Source organism: Artemia franciscana, chromosome 15 (assembly GCF_032884065.1).
Source record: "Artemia franciscana chromosome 15, ASM3288406v1, whole genome shotgun sequence".
NCBI classification, from domain to species: Eukaryota; Metazoa; Arthropoda; class Branchiopoda; order Anostraca; family Artemiidae; genus Artemia; species Artemia franciscana.
Window position 1 is genome coordinate 3,636,357 of NC_088877.1, and position 22,500 is coordinate 3,658,856.

Below are 22,500 nucleotides of genomic sequence, written 5' to 3' on the forward strand. Positions count from 1 at the left end.
TGATAGGCCAACCTTTTTTCCATGACAAAACCAAGCCACAGGGGAAAACGTAAGGTTTCATGTGCCATTTTGGCATCATAGTTATATCCCATAATTGCAGCACCCCATAGCTTTCAAACTGTGTTGTTAGATGAAAGTATGAGTGGACTCAGGATAAAAACATAGTCCTATTTTGCACTGTAGCGGCTTTAGCATCAGTATGTTCACTCCCACGGCCAATTAATTTATTTAATGACTGAGTAGAGTTTCGTGCACTAGTAGAACATTCTAAGTTACTTTTAACATTTTTTAAATTTTGCAATCTTCAAAGTCAATGCGACAATACATTTGAATATTATGAAGCAATGAAATTAATGATAATAATTTATTTATTTCTGTCTAGTTTCTTTTTTTCATAATGGAAATATCTTCGCCCTTATTTATGTTTGAATTTAGCTCTTCTTTTTGGGTAAGGCACCATTGATGAATACTGTCCGAGCCCAATCTTATTATTCAGCATAATGACATTGATGTTTAAGCTCACCTTAGCTGTCGAAACTCTGACGAGTTTCTTAATTAGCTTTATGATTTCACAACTTGCTCGCCAGTGCAATAAGTTGAATGATACTTGACCAGTATTTAGAGTTTTGTTGTTCTTTGTCAGTGAATTCAGTTGCTCTTAAAAATGCTTATGCAATAAGAAACACTAAAGTATCCGTGGATAAGATTAAACCATCTTGTGTTTCACGAGATACTAAACTTTAATTCTTGATATCGCTTCCCTTTTATTGGCATTCTATAGCCTATACTGATGCCCGTTCCTCAGAATGTTTTGACTGTAAATGAGTTTACCACTTTAGTTAGAGAGGACGCTTTTGATATATATTTTTTTTGTGTTTGTGTTATACTTATCTTTTCTTCACGAATAGAACATTGAAGCAAAAGTGTATTATTCTAAGGCGTTCACGATTAGCATCATCTTTAAGTGACATTTTCTCTCACCGTATAGAGAACAAGACTGTTCTCCAACCATTTGATAACTTACAGTTATATGCTAGACACGTTGACGACTAATTGACCGTTTGGAAAACGTTCAGAGATGAGTATCCCTACTCAGAATTTCTAGATTCTGATGTTAAATCTATAATTTGAAACAAAAAAAATTTTCCATTGAAATTATAATCCGAGTTCTTCTTCTTCTTATTCAGCAGACGGGCTTTTCAGTTGATACTATTTAGCCCTTTTCCTTTTGGCTCACTCTGTGAGATCGACAGAGCTATGGAGCTGGTTTGTCTTGTATGATTTGTATCTGCTCAGATTTCTTGAAGTATATCTTTTGATACCAGCAGTTGAATTATAAGAGAGTATATATTGATCTCTGTGCTCTGCGGGAGAGTATGGTCAGCAAGACTCTTGGCTGTTGGTGGAATTTTGTGGTGTTTGAAGCATTCTACCATTTTACGTCGCAGGGTATACTGTGCAGACGTCAGCATATTACATTCAAATAGGCAGTGATCTATTGTTTCATTCTTAAGATTACATGACCTGCAAAGGGGGGACGAGGGAACTTCGCCACTTGAATTAGGAATCTGATATGAAAATGCCTGAAAATTTAGCCCATTTGAACCTGACCGAATCCGATGATATATCTTGGAAAGGTGCTTACTTGGGAAAGGTGATGGGGTAGGATTCTTATTAATTATCAGTACCTCTGTAAATCTCCAGCGGTAAATATCTCTAATGGGGATTGGTCTCCCACTTGGCTGGTCAATGTTTAAAGCATTTTTGGCTATTTCATCTGCCTTATGGTTACCTATTATACCTGAGTGGCTTGGATTTGGAAAGCAAGCAAAATCTTCCCTTTCTTCATGTTCTTATCTGCAGGAGATTAGATTTGGCCTCAGATTTCACAGGAAACCCACCGAAAATGATGAGTATCTTAGGTACGGTTTAGACCATCGCCCCACCAATAATAACATAGTGATAACCTCTTTTGTTGATAAAGCTTTAGCGGTTCATTCTTCAAGACTGAATCGGTCGTAACAAGTCGTCGTCGATCGGAGCGTTGGCGTTCCGTGGACTTTGAATTAATTTGAGCCAGTTCTTTGTTGCATTAACCGTAATGTTGGAGGTTTTCTTTCCTCGTGTGGTTAAGGATTTTAATTTCTCTGTGTAGATATCAGGTGCGGTTTTCAAAATTAAACAAACAAGTGCGCACGCAAATAGTTTGCGAGAATTCCTTGTGTTTCCAGGGTGAGTTTTTATTCAGTACTAGTTTTGGTAGCACATCCATTAAATAGACAATTGTCTTTCGAACAGACACCAGATTACATTCCAGGTAGGAACTTGAGATTTAAGGAACTTTCTTTTTCAAGACACCTTGGTATAGCAAAGAATCAATGTTCCTTGAGTCCTTGGAATAGGCAGGTGTTTGTATAAATACGGAGGTTTTGGTTCCGAGACATAGGAGCGTTATTTGAAACGATAGGTTATGAAAATTCTCACGTTTCTAACTGTTAAGGCTAATGGTCTTAATTTGTGTCCAATGCTATTTCTCCTATGATAGAAAATCATGAATAACTTCTGCGATTTTGGTGATTTTGAACTGATTTTTTTTTTGATGACTCTCGAGTTAAAAAGGAAAAAAATGTTGGTTTCACTTTTTCTGTATATGCTTTACCTATTGTGCAAAAAAAAGAAATCAAGTTATTTTAGTTTGGTGAATAAAAATTTAGTGGATGGGAAATGACAGTAGATTTTTTTTTTAGTTCATCCTGCCAGTATTTAAAAAAAAATGTTGGTTGCAGAATTGTTATATTTTTATTTTTAACGGTGCAAAAAATTATTTTTAATTTTCAACATTTTTCTTGCTAGAAGGTATGAAGTTGGCTCCAGAGGGTAGAATTTTGGATCATATGTAGATTTTATAATCTACAACCATTACAGAAAATTTCTGATGTCTATCATAAATAGTTTGAAAGCAAAATCAGAAAAATACAATTTCAAAATGTGCTTACTTTTTACTTATTTTACCCCTGTTTCCGGCTTAATAGCGTTGTTCATCAGCCAATAGAAAAAAAGGCGGGATTCTTATCCAATTTTAGGCATTACGCCTCCAAGGCATTGTGTCTCTGATTAGTTGACTTGTCAACTGAAGTCAATAAGACATTTGAGATATGAGGAAGAAAATTATCAACAAAAGGTGGCTGAATTTAAAATACCGGTAAGTAAAAATTACATATACAAGTTTCATTCCCTCTTGTCCATTAAATAAAAAAAAACAAGTTTTTTTTAACTGCATGTAAGGAGCGACATTAAAACGAACAAAAATTATTCCGTTTATGAAAGGGGGTAGTCCCTCAATGTCCCGCTCTCTACGCTAAAGTTTGACTCTTTCTCACAACTATACTTTTTAAAACAATAAGAAACTTTAGCGTAAAGAGCGAGGCGTTGAGGAGGGGACTACCCCTTTCATATACGGAATAATTTCTGTTCGTTTTAAGTTTTAATGACGCTCCTTACTGTTTTTTTTATGTAATTTCTGAACGTTTTTAAATTAATGCATGTTTTGATTTGGCTAACCGCACAACGAAATTTGCATATCTTTTTTTGTCTAAATGGCTTTCTCATATTTTCGTTCTGACGATTTTGAAGAAAATGGGGTGGGGGAGGAGGTCTAGTTGCCCTCCAATTTTTGGTAACTTATAAAAGCACCTAGAACTTTGTATATTTGTATTACATATATGAGGGGGTTTGCCCTTTCGTCAATACCTCGCTCTTTACACTAAAGCTTAAATTTTCTCCCGGTTCTTTAAGAATGACCCTAGAATCACCAAGTCCGTAGAATATATAGTTGAAATTACTTTAACGGAAAGAGCGAGGTATTTAGGAGGAGATGAACCCCTCATATGCGTAATAATTTCTGTTCGTTTTATGTTTTAATGCTGCTCCTTACTTTCAGTTGAAAAACTTCTTCATTATTATTTTTTCAGTGTTTTTTTAATAATGCTAGAAAATCCTATGCCCCTTCATTGAATTTCTTTTCCCCCGTGACAAATTCCTCTAAGTAAAGATCCTTCAACGTAGCTCCCTCCCCTCTACCCCCCCCCCTCAGCCAAAACCCCTCAACCGTTGACTTTTAATTAAAAGGAATAGTTGTGGGAAAAGTCAAGTCATGGCCAATTGTAGAAAAAGCCAAGACAGATTGTCCATTTAAGTGGGCATCAGGTCAAGGTAAACACTGATCAAAGTTTATAACTTGTAGCCCCTCCCCCGGGAACTATGGGGGAGTAAGTCGTCCCCAAAGACATCTTATTATGTTTTTTGACTATGCTTAAGAAAATGGCTATCTCAAAATTTTGATCTGCTGACTTTGAGAAAAAAAATGAAAGTGGGAGGTGCCCTCCAATTTTTGGTCGCTTAAAAAGGGCACTGGAACTTTTCATTTTCATTAAAATGAGCCCTCTTGCGACACCCTAGGACCAATGGGTCGATACAATCACCCCTGGGAAAAAGAAAACAAAAAACAAATAAACACGCACCCTTGATCAGTCTTCTGGCAAAACAATTCTATGACTTTTAGGGCGTGTTTCCCCCTTTTTTCCAAAATAAGACAAATTTTCTCAGGCTCTTATCTTTTGATGGGTAGGACTAAATTTAATTAAAATCCGATTCTTTTGACGTATTTATTAGTATCAAAATTTCGTTTTTTAGACTTTCGTTTACTATTGAGCCGGGTCGCTGTTTTGTTTTTCTATGGTTCTTTTCATTTTTTTTAGAAAGGTGCTGCTTGGAGAACAAGATAAAGATAATTTGTCAAATGGATCGAAAATTTCAGAAGAATTTTCAGCAAATCCTCTCATAGACGATTCAAATAAATTGGGAAACGGTAGTGGTTCTTACGGTGTTGATTGCCCCGATACGAATACTGAGATAGACTTATCTGGAATTCCAGATGGAAACTGCATTGTGAATCTAAAGTATTTCCTTGCTGAAGTAATTTCAGCATTCAGACACAAAATCAGTTGCGATCACGGAAAATTGATTATAAAGCAATTAGAAAAGAAAGGCCTGAAAACTGAACTGAAAGTTAAGTGTAATAAGTGTAACTGGGAAAAGAGGATTAAAGGTGAACCAGAATGTCCAGCAACAAGCGTAAAAGAATATCTTTCAAGTTTTACGGACCAGACACAGGTTGCTTTTTCCGAAAAAAAATCAAGTCTTAAAGGCTGCTTGAATTCGAAGGCTGTTTGGGGAGCCATGGGTAGTGGAGGAGGGTATTCTACACTGTGTGAATTCTTCGGGGTGCTTGGAGTGAAACCAATGTCACGAATAGTTTATTCCCGTATTGAAAGGCAGCTTGGTAATGCTTGGATGAATAGTTTATCGGAAATTTTGCTAGAAAATGGACGAGAGGCCTTAAAATCAGCCATTCATGATGATAGGTATAAGGAGGACTCATACTGGACAAAAGTGATATGTGATGGAGGCTGGAATAAGCGTAGCAAAGGACACGATTATTCGGCCAAAGGATGTGTTGCAGTTATCATAGATGCATTTACGAAAAAACTGTTATATGTTGGCATAAAAAATAAATACTGTTATATATGTTTTTCTTCTGCAAACGCCAAAGTAATTCCCAAAGATCATTTCTGCTTTCTGAATTATAACGGAAATTCAAGGAGCATGGAAACAGATATTCTAGTTGAAGGCTTTCGTTCCAGTGAGGAGATGCACAGATTACAGTTTTTAGAGTTTATCGGTGACGGTGATTCCAGTGTTTTTTATAAGCTAAAACAAAGTGTTTCCTACGGTTCCAACATACGGAAACATGAATGTGCAAATCACGTCACAAAAAACTATACAGCCCATCTATATAATTTGTGCAAAAATATAAAAGGTTTGTACACAAAATGTCTTCCCCGAGGAATTATCCAGCAACTGACAAAAAATTTAAGGGGTGCGATAAAAATAAATTCTGAAAATAATGGAACAGCAGAAGAATTGAAAATCTTGTTAAAAAGAGGTCCGTACCATGTTTTCGGAAACCACACAAAATGTGATTCTGGATGTCCTAAGATTGCTGAATTGACCGTGAATAGTAAAATAGAAGATCGGTGGAATAATTTTCCCCTGCACGTGTTTGAAGATGTTATGACAGAGGTCGATATTGTGTGTCGAAAAGCAGAGCAGCTTCGAAATGACGCAACTACAAACTTAGCTGAAAGCTACATGTCAGTTGTTGCTAAATTCATCGGAGGAAAGCAAATAAGCCGGTCTAAACGAGGTTCATATCATGCAAGAGTTCATGGAGCAAGTCTTGCTTATAATTCAGGTCCAAAATGGCATCAATTAGCTTGGAAAAATATTTTTGGGCTTAGTCCTTCTAGCGTAACAAAAAAATATTGTAATAAAACGGCTAAACTCCGTGTAATATCTAAACGTAATTTGACCAGTTATTATAGTGCTCTTGGAGGAAAACACGTTGCTAAGTTAAAAAATAGAAACTATAACTTTGGTAATCGTGACTATGGACCAAATTGCAATAAGCCAGACATGACTTCTGATGAAATGAATTTGGCCATACAAAAATATACTGACGAGAATTTAAAATTGGATTTTGCCAGTATAAGCTTTTTGTTCAACATTACCAAGGGCCAATCCAAAAATGACACTTGGGTTGAAGAAAGATCTAAGAGAATAACTAGTAGTTACTTCCACAGAATTGCAACCAGAAAAAACAGCACCAGAGTTGCCCCAATTGTTAAGCAAATTCGAAACTTGGGACCTAGATTCTGCTCTGCCCTAATGAAAAAGGGCTTAGATTTAGAAGTAGTGGCACTAGAAGCATATGAAAACAAATTCAACTTAAAAGTCGTAAAGGGAGATCAAATAGGACTCAGTGTGCATCCACAGTATCAGTATCTTGCTGCATCTGTAGATGGGCTGCTCCCTAATGGCACACCTATAGAGATAAAAACGGTGCATAATATACCAGAGTTCAAAACCATTTATGATGTGGCCCAGTCAAAAAATTTAGTTAAAGCATTTTTTCTTGAATTATCCAGTGAAGGTCTTCAGCTAAAAAAAAATCACAGGTATTTCGCCCAGATACAAGGCCAACTCGAGATACTGGATAAAATGGTATGCCACTTAATAGTTTATAACTCTATTGAGGATTGGGAAATAATTACAGTTCACCGATCGAAAGACTACTGGGAAAAAATATTTCCGAAGCTTGAAGCCTTCTGGAATGAATCCTTACTTCCTGAAATTTTAGACTCAAGGGTTGCAAGGAATATGGAAATCAGAGAACCTGTGTCTGTAAAATGTACAACAGCCCACCAACCGAAGGACTCAAGCTTGTCTCAAGAAATAAAAAGAGGAAAAAAAAGAAGGTTGAGTCGAGTTGAAGTGAACAGCAAGAAAAAAAACGCACAGAAGGGATCGGGGGAGAACAGTGAATTTACCAGGAACTCAATGCATGAAAACAGTGATTTTGAAGAAATAATTTGGTCTGATTTGGAATAGATAAATCTTCGTGTTTGATAAAAAAAAATGTGTTAAAAAATATTGGCAAGGAAAATTATTTTTTCCTCCATAAATTTCTGTCTCATTCTTCGTCAATGTCCAAAAATAATGAAGTTTCTTATCTGGTCTGAAGTATATTAAATACATTTAATACAAACAATTTTAGTTTTTTTCTTATAAATTTCTTGTATGTTACTTGGGCTTAGTATTTGTGATTTTTATAGTTTTTCCTACAATTATTACGTTTTCTGTACAATTCGTTCATTTTTGGTATTTAATTAAAGCGTCTTTAAGTTTCTTTCCGAAATCTTGTGCATCTCGCCCTAACACAAAATAACGTTAATGCCCTAATCTTATTACAAGGAAAATAGCTTTCATCTTATTAATTCCAAAATACTGACAAAAAAAAACACTATAAAAATCAAGGTGACTGGAAAGATATTGAAAATGAACTGAATGTGTAATGTATAATTATTTAGTGTTTAATATACTAATTACAGGAAACATCAACAATTAAGGTTTACAGATTCTATTTAGCGACAATTTTTTATTTTGGTTTACGGTTAGAACGGAACTCTAGTCGAACTCCTATGGGCAGTAATTTGTGTCCTTTTTGGTTTAACTTTAGCACTCATTTTAATTTTTAATCGTTTAGGATTTAATTATTTGTATATAGCAGTACCCATTTCTTTTATGTTTGGTATAATTATTTATTTTTATTTCTCTTCATTTTCAGTCAATTATGCATAGACAGTAATGTTTGACCGTTTCACATTTAGATCATTGAAGGATTTTATTTTCTGTCCGTCTGTTTCAAATGGCTCTTTAATTTTCAATTACTTAACTCACTAGCCTAATTGTATAATGTACATTCCCAGATTGCTATGAAATCACGATCTTGTATCAGACTTAGCAGACATCTGCCATGCTTGGGATACTTATGTCATGCTTGGCACAGATCATTCACTCTTAGTACTGTTCTCACAGTTCCGCTATGCTTGGCACACTTCTGCCATGCTTGGTACTAGCCACCTGAGGTATATGATTTCTGAGAGTGAAAAACCTCTCAAACATTCATCCTTTTTCTTTGGGTAGTTTACTTTTGCATGTGCGGACTGTTTGTTTTCGTTGTTGTATTTTAATGGGGGCAGATACGATGGACAAGGGTTTTTAAATTCCTTTTGGGAAATCCCAAACTTTTTACTGTTATCGCTTTTCTTCTATTTCAATAACAATTCTTTTTTATGTGCTTTAACCCGTATGCGCCTGAGAGGCTATATTTCTTCCAAAATAAGTTCATTAGTACGGGTATGCATTGAGTTTTTCGTTTTACACAAACTTTTCCTCTTGTTATCTTCCCAATAAATTAGTTTTATTTCCATCAATTCTGTTTATGTGCTACTTTTTCATAGTAAATTTATGATGGAATGGCGGATTAGTCTTCTTAGTTATTTAGCAGGATGAGATTGAGGAGCACAAAAACACAAACGTACGCAAACACAGGAACAAGTCTACACACACACATCAAATTACCAATTACGCACTTATTGTTTGATGCAAGCTGTGTTAGAGTTTTGTTCGCAGGAATTCTTCAATTTCAAATCAATCATATATATTTAAATAAAAACCCATAATTCCATGTACATAATCTGCCAGGAAAGCACAAAAGTGCTTGACTAGGGCAGAAACTTCACTAAACAATAATTAAACAATCAACTAACAGAAACAACTGATCAACTGGATTTATCAAAAAAGAAAAAAAGAGAAAAAAGGGGAGTGACGAAGAGAAAGAAAAGAAAATAAAGAAAATAAAAGAAAAGATCGAAAAGAGGAGGACCGCATGATATTCAAACCTAAACAGTATTTCTGGAACGACCCTTCACTGCTCGCTTGAAGGTAGTAAGGTTATTTGAGTTCCGGATTTCCAAGGGGATTGAATTCCAGATAGCTGGTGCATATCCGTAGAAAGTCCTTTGCGAAAGCCAAGTTGGGTATCGCACAGAAGATTCTACTCCTGGAGGTAATCATACATTCTTTCATGGACTACTTTCTCATAAATCTTCGAAAAAAAGGTAAAATAGAAATGGATCGGTAATTACTCGGTTCATTTTTTGACTTCCCTTTGTGAAGGGGTAGCACTCAGGCTAATTTAAGTCTTTCTGGAAAAGTTCCCTCTTCAAGTGATAAATTAATCCGATGAGTCAAAATAGAAATAACAATTGTTTTTGTTGCTTTAACGATACTTCATCTACTCCACAGGATTGTTATTTCATACACATAATTATTTCATTTATTTCATTTTCATCACAATTTGTAAAAAGGAATTCAGAAGTAACATGACGAGGTTTAAGTTTGGGGACTGGTGGACTTCGAGAACTGAAGATTAAAAGAAAATAGCCAGGTGGGTGTTTCACCCACCTGGCTAACTTCTTGCAATTCTCAATACCCAAGGGTTCTCCCAATAGCCAAACAATTTTCATTTCCAAACGGACTCGGTCTCGGTTGAGGTTTGGGAGAGTTCACGCTTTACATTTCAAAACAGACACCCATCTCGAAAATGAAAGATTTGTCTACTTTTCGTACAAGTTCTACCATTTGCATTCAATGCACATCGAATCAAAATCTCTGAGCGAAAAAATATAGGATTACCCTTTAAATTGATGTGCAAAAGAAAACACTATTTTTAGCTCAGCAGTGGGTATATTTTCTTTTACATAACCTGTTCATTTAAATTAATCTCCGTAGAATCTAACGTGCTTTTGCTAAACAAACATCTTTTGTTTTTTTCTCCCACTTGTTTATGTTTTTGTCAAGTCTCATAAACGAGTTTGCTATCGAATAGATACTAGCAGTGGCGTTATTAAGATTCTTAGAATCTGTTTCAGAAATTGGGCGGGAACAAAAAAGACCATTAGCCTTAAATTATGAATTTAACATCAAGGATAATTAATGTGTTTCCTTATTGTCATAAAACCACTGGTGGTATAATAACTAGGAGCAGAATAGGGTTGTTTAATTACAGGAGGGGGATCTATTTCTGACATCGACAGAAATGAATGGGAAGGAAACTACAAATGCAGGTCTCCCTAATCACCATCCCAACAGTTATATCTGTTGTACCACCTGAATAATTAATTTTTCTCTCCTAAATATGTCTAAATTTTTTGAATAAGTATTTCAATAGTTAGAATATTTCGGCCATATACAATAGTAACTATTTTAAATGCACAGACAGCTAATAATAGAGACATAATTACAATTGCAACTTTGCTAATCTTGGAGAATAGACTTCTGCGCAATCTTGAACAAAGGATCTTCAATTTGAAGTAACTCAATCATGGACAGATTCAACCACCGATGTGTGCTTTGGAAAAGAATAATTATATTTAAATAGGCTTGGCTGTAAGATTGTAGTCACCCAATCCAAACTGTCTACATCAGTTTCAAGATTAAGAACCTGCTGTCCTTGTTTTAGGGAGGATATATTTTAGTCAAAATATGTGTTCAAGATCGCACACTGCCCCAGTACTAGGTGGTTTTTAACCTAAGTCTTCTTTCTTGCAGTAGATGCGATCTGGCTGTTCTGGCTGCTTTCACACATTACCTCTCTCAGTACTCATAGTCATCACACTGACCTCTGCAGTAGGTTCTACCCTCTCCCTAAAGGCCCTCATAGGTGACTTTTACAACGTTGCCAACTGCAACCCAAATCAAAATTAAGTTCTCATCCATTTCACTATCTTACCCAGGAGAACTGAGTGTCTGAGTTGCCATCAAAAGTTGATATCAGCCAGCTTCTTTGTCCTTCTTACTTTTTTGTCATAAAAAAGTCACTGTCTGAACCTTTCAGTTTCATTTTCACCCTCAGTGCTGTCTTCTCACCATAGCTCTTCACAGCCAGCATCTTTATTTTTCTTGCTTTTGGTGCTTCAGTTTTTTCTTTTCCACTTCACCTTTGCCATCCTTGTATCTTCAATCAATCTTGGCCTTCACCGATGTATTAGTGAGCACTTTTCTTCCGCCCTCCTTTCTTTTTTGAGTTATTTTGTTTTCTTGATGGTGCTGGGATATGGTTGTACTTGTTCCAGTGTGACTATTCTATTTCACAGTGGCTGCAAAATCACAGGGCTCACTGAAAGCATTGGGTGAGAGGATGACAGTGCAGGTAGGGATGGGGCTGGAGTTAGAGCCTCTGATGAGCTTGGCAATTTTCCAGCAGCTTTATGGGCTAAAAAATATTTGGTTGGTCTGTATCTAAGAGCACAAATCGGTCATTATCGAAACAATCTGGATTGAAAGGGGATATACCTTCCAAATCCCTTCTGGATGTTTGATGGTATGAAACCTAAGGGGAAAGATTTTCCTACCAATACAGTTGTGATGTAAATGGTGACACTTCTTCTTGATCGTGACGATTGCTCGATGAAAAGAAATACTACTAATTTTGATAATTAATTTTGTTAGGAATACATAGCTGTTAGATATTTCAACTATTATGCATGGGTTTTGAAATGCCACAGCTATTTCGTTTCGACCAGATTTCTACTTCTGTTGATGAATAACGAAGAAGACCAGCGTCCAGCTAGCGACTTACGAAGTTTTTAACTTGTGAAAAGACACGAATCTGATGTACATTAAAGCTGGGATTTGAAAAAAACTGATCAAAACAAAAATGTTTGCCGTCAACAATGATCCTGCCAGCGGCGTGATGCTACTGCTATTTTTGCCCCCACCGCCACTGAGCATCCCTTACCTGCTTGGCGCCGGAGTCTAGTTGTATAATAGAAATCTCAAAACAAAAATGTAAAAATATAAGGCGGCGTCATTCAGCCAGGGGGCTGATCCCCCCTGCCCCCCAAAATTTACTGCTAATAGTGGTAAAAATGTGCATATTTCGCATCAACGTTTGCAGCTAATGAAAAAACTAAAAACAATCAAAAAACCTACGAATTAGAAAAAACAGACTGCGAACCAAGAAAGTTTACAATTCCCGCCATTTGCAAATGAGTCACCGGGTGGGAAGCCATTTTTTTTTATTGCCATTATTGTTATTATTCTTTTTTTGTAGAATCGAAAAGAGCCGAAAGTGAAACCGCCCTGGGGCCTGGTTTAGACATGGAATTTGAAGGGGACATCGCCACCATAGCCCCCGAGCCAGCAATGTATGACTGTGTATATTCGGTACAACATAAAGGACCTGGTCGATATTTGGCTTTTAGCTGTGATGGACAATTAGTTGCTAGTGGATCTGCTGATACTTCTATTAAGGTTTGATTTTATTGAATATTTTAAAAATTTAGGTTTCGACCCCTATATTTTGTTTTATTTTTTACATTTCTATTTGTTTCTTTTAATTTTCACAAATTGATTCTAGACCTAAAATACCTGAATGTCTGCCATGGAAATCATGTTGAAGTACACAAGCGTTATTAATTAGTACACAATGAATCAGTAATCTATCTATATATAAAAATAAGCTGTTTGTTTGTGTGTCTGTCTGTCTGTCCGCATATGACGTCTGAATTATTTCATCATATACCAATTCAAAAACGAATGTATTCAAGCCGAAGTAGCTGCGTTGGTAAAGCGTTATGTTCCAGGTTCTAGGTCCGAGAGGTTCAAGTTTCGAACCTTGGCTTTAGCATTAATACAAAAGAAGAAAACAAACTAAAAAAGGTAAAAACTACAAACAAAAACTAAAAAGAAAATACCAAAAAAACTAAAAAAGCTAAAAAACTAAAAAAAAACAAAAAGAAAAAAGAAAAAAACTAAAAAAGCTAGAAAAAAAAGGTAAAAACCAAAAAAAAAACTAAAAAGAAAAAAAGGAAAAAAACAAAAAATTATTTCATCATATACCAATTCAAAAACGAATGTATATATAGACTGGGACACAGGGAATAAAAAAAAAACTAAAAAGAAAATACTAAAAAAACTAAAAAGCTAAAAAACTAAAAAAAGGTAAAAAACTAAAAACTACAAAAGAAAAAAAAAACTAAAAAAAGGTAAAAACTACAAAAAAAACTAAAAAGAAAAAAAAATTAAAAACTAATAAAAAAAACTAAAAAAAACTAAAAACTGAAAAAGAAAAAAAAAATACACCGGGACGCAAATGACGACTGGGACGTGTGTCGACTGACGTCATGTTTGTGTGTCGACTGACGTCATGTTTGTCGACTATAAATGACGACTGGGACACAGGGACACAACTACAAAGGGGACGCTGGGGGGGGGGGCTCAGGGGGGGGGTATATAAATGACGATGGGGACACAGGGAATGTTTGATTAGCAATCCCCATCAACAAAGCTCAAGGGCAATCATTAGAATAATGAGGTATAGATCTGAATACGGATTGTTTTTCCCATGGACAATTATATGTTGCATGTTCAAGAGTCGGTAAACCTGACAATCTATTTATATGTACAGATAATGGGACAGCGAAGAATGTTGTATATTCGCAAGTTTTACGCAGTTAAAAACACACACACACACACACACATATATATATATATATATATATATATATATATATATATATATATATATATATATATATACATATATATATATATATATATATATATACATATATATATATATATATATATATATATATATATATATATATATATATATATATATATATATATTCACAGGTGGGACACAGGGACACAACTACAATGGCGCGTAACTAATATGGCGCGTAACGACTTACGCGCGCGGGGGGGGGGGGGCTTGGGGGGGCGCGAAGCGCCCCCATTAACTAGGTAGTTAACAGCTAGTTAACATTAAGATAAGACGATGAAGCTAGTTAAAAGCTTAAAATCAAATAAAATAGAGTCAAAATACAAAACTGAATATGAATAATAGAGCGTCAGAAGTTGAACACGTGTTTTGGTACAGTAGACTAATACAATAACAATAATAAGTAAGGAGATGGGGAGTGGATTCAATATGCTAGCGTATATCAATGTTAAAAAATATAATAAAGATAGAACTTAAAAAAAACAGAGAATGTTGGAAATGCAAAAAATAAATTGAAAAGGAAAATAAAGTCTGAAAAAAGTCAAATAATGACAAAAAGGTGAAAAACCATAATGATACATTGTGAGGTAAAGCTTTGACGCAGTCAAATGAAGAATAAAAGTGATACCAACGTTTTTATACCTATCTCTGTGACTGAAATAAATGGGTAATTTGGAGAAAGCTAGTTTGGGATGTTGGTAATTTAATATTTTTCTGGGATTCAGGGAAAATATCTTGGATTCTGATGACCCTTTCTCAGTAACGGTGAAAGGGCAATTGTTACCCTTTCACCATTACTGAGAAAGGGTCATGATATTTTAGTTTTGTGTTTTGTTTCAAGTTTTTTTTTTTTTTTTTTTTTTTATCAGTATATTCTGCACTGAGGACGGTCAAGCAGAGATCTTGACCGAAATATTTCCGTAATTTTAAATTTTTTCACTGGCTGTTAATTGTCCTCGTTCTTCTTTTCTTTTCGATTTTGTGTTTCTATTATTTTCAATAAAATTGCTCTACTACTACTACTACTTATTTAGATTATGGATGTGGATCGTATGGTGGCAAGAGCCAAAGAGACCGTTGTAATGGAGCGAGAAGAGCATCCGGTTATACGGACTATTATAGATCACACGGATGAAGTGTCTGCGCTAGAATTTCACCCCAGAGAACCTATTATCACATCAGGATCCTTAGATATGACGGTCAAGTTTTTTGACTACACAAAAGTCTCGCTAAGAAAGTCGTCAAAAACTATATATGTGAGTTTTATAGCTTGTTTTAGTGACAATCTAATCAGCTTCATTTTTAAGTGTATAATAAAATGAAATGAGCGAAATTTTTTTAGTTAGACAGTGAACTTTGAAAGGAAAAATGCGAACTTTTTTTTTGTACAAACATGAATAGAGTCTAAAAATTTTTCTTTCACATCCCGAAGCCTTTATCAATAAGAAAATTACGAGTAGCTTAAACAAATTAAAATATACATAAAAAGATGAGAAAAAGTATAAATGCTATGCAAAAAAATAAGCAGAAAGTACTTTCTAAAATAAAAAAAAATTGCTAAAACTAAAAAAAAACTGCTTTCAAAGGGCAAAATTTTCTTGTGCTTGTATATTAATTCGTTTTTTTTTATAGTATACGATATTTAGGAATATATACAGTATATATTATCATAAGGCATTACATCGTGTGTAGAGCCTTCATAAATATCGTATTGAGAGTCTCTATACTATGCAATTTCGTGTGAATCATTTTAAAACCATATAGGGAATTGGCTATAGAACCTTATAAGAAATCCATTAAAGAATCGACGGGAAGGCCTAAAAATTCTGACAAAAACAGAAAAAGCTTGAAGAAAATCCACATTTTTATTTTTTAAATTTAGGAATGATTAAAACAGTAAAAAATACACGGACATTGTCTTTTCGCAAATTTTACCATATATGGAGTGTCCCCCCCCCAAAAAAAACATACGCCCCAGTTTTACGCCACGCGGAGTGTCATCAAAAATATAGTGTAATGCAAATGCAACGTAGACCATTTAAGGCCATGAAAAACTATAGAAATCCAGCGAACTTTTTTTCCCAATCAAACAGTTCGTGGTAACGAACTGTAGTAAGGAGCGACCCGGCTCAATAGTAACCAAAACTCTAAAAAATGGAATTTTGGTACGAATAGCTACATCAAAAGAATCGCTGATTTTTTAATGCTGATTTTAAATATATAAGTTTCATCAACTTTAGTCTTACCCATCAAAAGTTACGAGCCTGAGAAAATTTGCGTTATTTTAGAAAATAGGGGGAAACACCCCCTAAAAGTCATAGAACCTTATCGAAAATCGCACCATCAGATTCAGCGTATCAGAGAACCCTACTGTAGAAGTTTCAAGCTCCTATCTACAAAAATGTGGAATTTTATATTTTTTGCCAGAAGGCAGATCACGGATGCGTGTTTATTTGTTTGTTTTTTTGTTTTTTTTTGTTTTTTGTTTGTTTTTTTTCCCAGGGGTGATCGTATCGACCCAGTTGTCCTAGAATGTTACGAGAGGGCTCATTCTAACGGAAATGAAAAGTTCTAGTCCCCTTTTTAAGTGACCAAAAAAATTGGAGGGCACCTAGGCCCCCTCCCACGCTAATTATTTTACCGAAGTCAACGGATCAAAATTCTGAGATAGCCATTTTATTCAGAGTAGTCGAAAAACCTTATAACTATGTCTTTGGGGACGACTTACTCCCCCACAGTCCCCGTGGGAGGGGTTACAAGTTCAAAACTTCGACCAGTGCTTACATATAGTAATGGTCATTGGGAAGTGTACAGGCGTTTTCAAGAGGATTTTTTGGTTGGAGGCAGGGGTTGAGAAGAGAGGGATAGGCTGGGGGAACTTTCCATCGAGGAATTTGTCATGGGGGAAGAAAATTTCCATGAAGGGAGCGCAGGGTTTACTAGCATTACTTAAAAAACAATGAAAAAATAAATATGAAAAAGTTTTTTTTCAGCTGGAAGTAAGCAGCAGCATTTAAACTTAAAACGAACAGAAATTATTACCCATATGAGGGGCTCACCTCCTCCCAATACCTCGCTCTTTACGCTAAAGTATTTTTAGTAATTTCAACTATTTATTCTGCGGCTTTTGTGATTCAGGGGTCATTCTTTATGAATTGGGACAAAATTTAAGCTTTAGTGTAAAGAGCGAGGTACTGACGAGGTGGCGAACCCCCTCATATATGTAATAAAAACATGAGAATACAAAAGTTCTAATTTATAAGTTACGTATATCTTTTACTTATAAAAAAGGTTCGTAAAAAAAATAAAAGTTCTAGTTGCCTTTTTAATTAACCGAAAATCGGAGGGCAACTAGGCTTCCTCTCCCGCTCTTTTTTTTCTCAAAATCATTCAATCAAAATTATGAGAAAGCCATTTAGCAAAAAAAATGAATATACAAATTTCGTTTTAATTATTCCTCTGCGGAGAGCCAAAATCAAAACATGCATTGATTCAAAAACGTTCAGAAATTAAATAAAAAAAAAACAAGTTTTTTAAATGAAAGCAAGGAGCGACATTAAAACTTAAAACGAACAGAAATTACTCCGTATATGAAAGGGGCTTTTCCTTCTCAACGCCCCGCTCTTTACGCTAAAGTTTTTTACTGTTTTAAAATGTAGAGTTAGGAGAAAAAGTCAAATTGATCTTTTTTTCCTTTCAGGATGTTTTTCCAATTAACTGTATGTCTTACCATCCCTCTGGAGATTTTCTAGTTGTCGGAGTTGAGCATCCAACAATTCGCATGCATGATGTGGCAACAACGAGCTGTTTCGCATGCCCAGTTCCTCAATCTTATCATACTGAACCAATCACATCTGTCAAGTATGTGCTTTTTTCGGCCTAGCATTTTTTTTTCGCCCAGTCTTTTTTTCGGCCTAGTCTTTTTTCGGTCTTGATGTAAACGTTAAGTCCGGTTACTCCGATGTACATTGTCGTCACTTTTGACTATTAGCTTTTTCCGGCCTAGTCTTTTTTTCGGTCTTGATGTAAATGTTGTCTGGTTATTCCGATGTACATTGTCGTCACTTTTGGCTATTTGATTTTTTCGGCCTAGTCTTTTTTCGGTCTTGATGTAAATGTTAAGTCCAGTTACTCCGATGTACATTGTCGTCACTTTTGGCTATTAGCTTTTTTCGGCCTAGCTTTTTTTCGGTCTTGATGTAAATGTTAAGTCCGGTTACTCCGATATAAAGCGCGTTTTTTCTGGTTGAAAAGTAATTTTTCAATAAGGTTATGATAGTAATATTAATTTGCATAAATAGTTCGGTCATCACTCTCGTTATCAGTCTCAACTAAACATTCGTGAAGTAAGATCTTTGCTCTTTTAGTTAAGGTTTTTATCTCCTCTATGTTTTAAAAGTTTTATAGTTTTTGTTTGGTTTTTTGCTTTCTCAAGAGAGGGAAAAGATAGTTCTTGTTTGGGGTAATTTTTTTTTGAATGTGTGTTTTTTGGCTATTTCCTTCTATTACCTTTTTTATCGTAAATATTTATTGATTATTCGCTGTTCTTCATTCTGCTTATAAAGTATCATTTTTTGAAAACCAAAAGGTTTTAAAAGAAAAAAAATCGTATGTAATAAGTAAGATATTAAATTAAAATAAAAATATCCACCATTGAACTCGTTTTGTTTTCAAAGTTTCCCTGACGGTTTCCAACCAATTTGTAATATTTTATTTAACCTGACAGAAAACATTCATTTGACAATTAGAAACTGTATGCATTAAGTTGGTCTTAAAATGGAAGTTCGAAGAAAATATACTTTCATGTATAATTTATAATTGTCCGTAACTCCCAGCAAGTCATTAAGCTCCAGCTAAATAATCGTGTGGTGTTATAGGCTGAACGCGAGTGAGTTCACATACAGTTAGTAGGTTTCATTAAAAAGAGACGAATTTTGTATAAATTTTTAGAAATTCTACCTTGTTTTGTCTTATGGCTGGGGGCTTAAGTCTAAAAATTCAGTTCTTTTTTATTTGGGGAGGGGGGGGTGTACATAATTTGTTTTTATTTTGGGGAAAAGGGGCAAATATTTTTGATCTTCATTGGTATTGACGTACGAGAACAGTTGAACATCAAGATAGATTTTCAGGCCAAATAACCTTAACTCCGCAAAAAATTGCTTAAATATTGCCTAAAAGTCAGTCAAAAGTGCATTATTTCTCTTTTAACTGAAATTTTTTTTGTCTCATTTCTATTAGTTGACATAACCATGTTACCAATGAGGTCCCTCAATGTCAGGATACCATTTGACCCTTTAGTATCTAGAATACTCTTTTACCCATTTTACCTGGAATGTCCTTTAATATATTTCCTTATGTTTTAAGAAAATTGATATTTTCACAGTAAATATCTACAAATAAAGCGTTAATGTAGCCTCAAGAACGCATATAGCTACTGTCCCTTATCGCTGGAAATCATTTTAATATTCCTTTAATGTGTTTCTGTAAGGTAAATGGTCTTTTCCGCAGTACAGACAAAAAAATGAATAAACATAGTTTCATGGATCCATTTTGGACATTACTTGAGTATTTTTCAGTAAGTTTGTTGTTCTGTTTCAAACTACACGCTAACAAATATAGATTCAAGCTGGGTCGTATCCAGGTTTTTTTTTTTGGGGGGGGGGGGTAAAAGACTAACGAACGCATAAAATGTTTGTTTATATTCATTTTTCTAACGTTTTTATGAGTCGGACAGACATTCGGGGAGGGGGGTTTTCAAACCCCTGACCCCTCTGGATACGAACTTGGTTTCAAGGGCAAGTATAGCTTCGAAGGGCATATATCTTCAAAAGACAGTCAAAGAACATCCTCAAATCTTCTAGGATCAATTTTCAGGGGCTGGGAAAATTCTTTATAGCCGCATGAATTGAAGCTAAAATTTTCATGAATTGAAGCAGAAACCTATCCTTCATATAATGTTGCAACTGACTATTTCATCCTAAATGGTTAGGAGGCCCGTAGATAGGAGTTTGCTTCATTTCTGCTTGATTTTTCATGTTATGGCTTTTCGGGGTAAGAAAAACGAATCAACCATTGTAGAGGGCGCTACAAGTTCTTGCCATTGGGTCATATACTAAAACAGTTTTTTCAACCCTAGCCAAATCTGACGAGAGACAATGGCTGTTCATTTAATTCTGCTTTTCAAGGGTCTGAGATTTCAAGGGGTCCGTATAATTTTGCTTGAATTATTTCCTGATTGAAACAACTATTAACCAATGGAGTAATAAAAAAAACTATGCGGAGTAATTATTATTAAATTACTAAAAAAATAAAAATTTCATTACGGAGTAATGAAAAAAAAAATCTTACGAATTCACTAAACTAAAACAAATATATTTCACGTTAAGAAAGCAAGAAAGACTTATTCTTTCTTTCAGAAACGAAGGCGACAGGATTAGTAGATCCGTAGTTATTCTGGAATTTGAGGCCTGAGATGGGAGGATAAGAAGGTATTTGCAAAGCTTTTAATAACAAGGACGGAGAGCTCTTTTATTCCACTTCTTACATAACACTTATATATAGTCGTATCCTTCTCGTTTTCCTTCTCAACGCCCCGCTCTTTACGCTATCGTTTTCCTTCTCAACGCCCCGCTCTTTACGCTAAAGTTTTTTTTACTGTTTTAAAATGTAGAGTTAAGAGAAAGAGTCAAACTTTAGCGTAAAGAGCTGTGGGGTGAGAAGGAAAAGCCCCTTTCATATACGGAGTAATTTCTGTTCGTTTTAAGTTTTAATGTCGCTCCTTACTTTCATTTAAAAAAACTTGTTTTTTTTTATTTAATTGCTTTAAAACCCTAGGTTACATTCATCGGTCTCTTTTGAAAAACTACTCGTCTACATTAAAGTGTTAACGGAGGAACGTCAAGGAACCGTTTAAGGGTATACAAAGGTATTAAATTAGTAGCTCTTAAATTCTGTTTTCCTTATTCCTTAAAAGAACTGCTACAAGGAAATAAACTCCTAAGTGATCCCACTTGCATTGAGGCATTGGTAACATTATATTGTATGAATAATATGGAGGTATTATATATTATATTTAATAACACTAGGGAGATTGTTAATATTATATATCGGTTACGCTCGGTGGGATGCTTAATTCAAAAATTAAAATATTACTTTTTTTTAGATTCAATGTTTTGTTTTTGTATATATATATATATATTCTATGTATTTTACAAAACGAACTATGTATTATATAGAATATTATGTATTTCAAATATTCTATGCTTGTTTAAAGGATTTCATTCAGATAGGTACAATCAAATGTTTTAACTGTGTGAACTTTAAATGGTTGAACATTGGTGGTTGGATGTTTATAATACACAAAACTTACTACAGATTGAAACTTGTCAGGAAATCCCTAAAAATTGTTGAATTATCTCCTTTTTTCAGCATATATTTATAATGTTAAGCCTATTATCTTTATTAAAATCCTCTCAAATTCAAAGGAGCCTATTATAGTCATTGTCATTTTATGCTCATTTTATTATAGTCGTTATTATAGTATTTTATAGTCATTATATTTATAGTAGCCTATATTCATAGGAGCATATGTTGGCCTAATATCATTATAGGAGCCTATTATAGTCATAGTCATTATTATAGTCACTCTCTAGTCATTATAATCATAGAAGCATATGTAAGCCTATTATTTTTTTAAAATCCAATCAAATTCATAGGATACCTGTCGTGTGTGCAAACTTGGACTATTTGAACCCAACTGTAATGTATTTAGGCCATGCTTAATATTTAATTATGAAGTGTAGTTTTTTTTCTGAAAGTAAATCGTTTTTGAACTTTATAATAAATGTGGGGATTGATTAAAAGTTCAGCGGAACTTGAAATTGTACATAATTCAGTTTCAAGGACTTTAATTGTGCTTGGTGGAAATTGCAATCTATTCCGTATTTATTTCAAATGTAATAGGAATTAACTGTGAACCTAAACGATGGATTAACTTAAAAATACATTAAGCCCAACTTTAATGTGTTTAGGCCATGCTTTATATTTAAATATGAAATGTAGCCAGTTTTTCTGAAAATAAATTGTTTTTGAACTTTTTAATACATGCGGGGATTTCATTAGAAATTCAGCAAAACTTGAAATTATACATAATTAAGTTTCAAAGACTTTAAGTGTGTTCTTGGTGGAAATTGCAATTTATTCCATATTTATTTCAATTTAATAGGAATTAACTATGAACCCGAACGATGTACTAACTAATGCCTGTCTTTGGCAAAACTGTTTTAAACATTTTTTTGATTTGATGATGATTGTACAGAAGTTAATTCCCTGAAGACGCTCGTCGACCGTATTAAAAAAAAAAAAAAAAAAAAAAAAAAAAAAAAAAAAAAAAAAAAAAAAAAAAAAAAAATTGTAATTTATTACAATTATAATTATTTGTAAAATATTATAATAAATAATTATAATAA

General features: G+C 34.4%; 1 protein-coding gene across 1 annotated transcript in view; it reads left to right on the plus strand.

Moving 5' to 3' along the window:
* Window positions 1-22,500, plus strand: part of LOC136036717 (cleavage stimulation factor subunit 1-like) — a gene marked incomplete in the record, with an annotated part of 58,742 nt that overhangs the window by 17,073 nt on the left and 19,169 nt on the right. Inside the window, 3 exon segments of the mRNA XM_065719059.1 lie at window positions 12,578-12,777; window positions 15,067-15,288; window positions 17,733-17,893. Coding sequence (XP_065575131.1) covers window positions 12,578-12,777; window positions 15,067-15,288; window positions 17,733-17,893 — 583 coding nt within the window.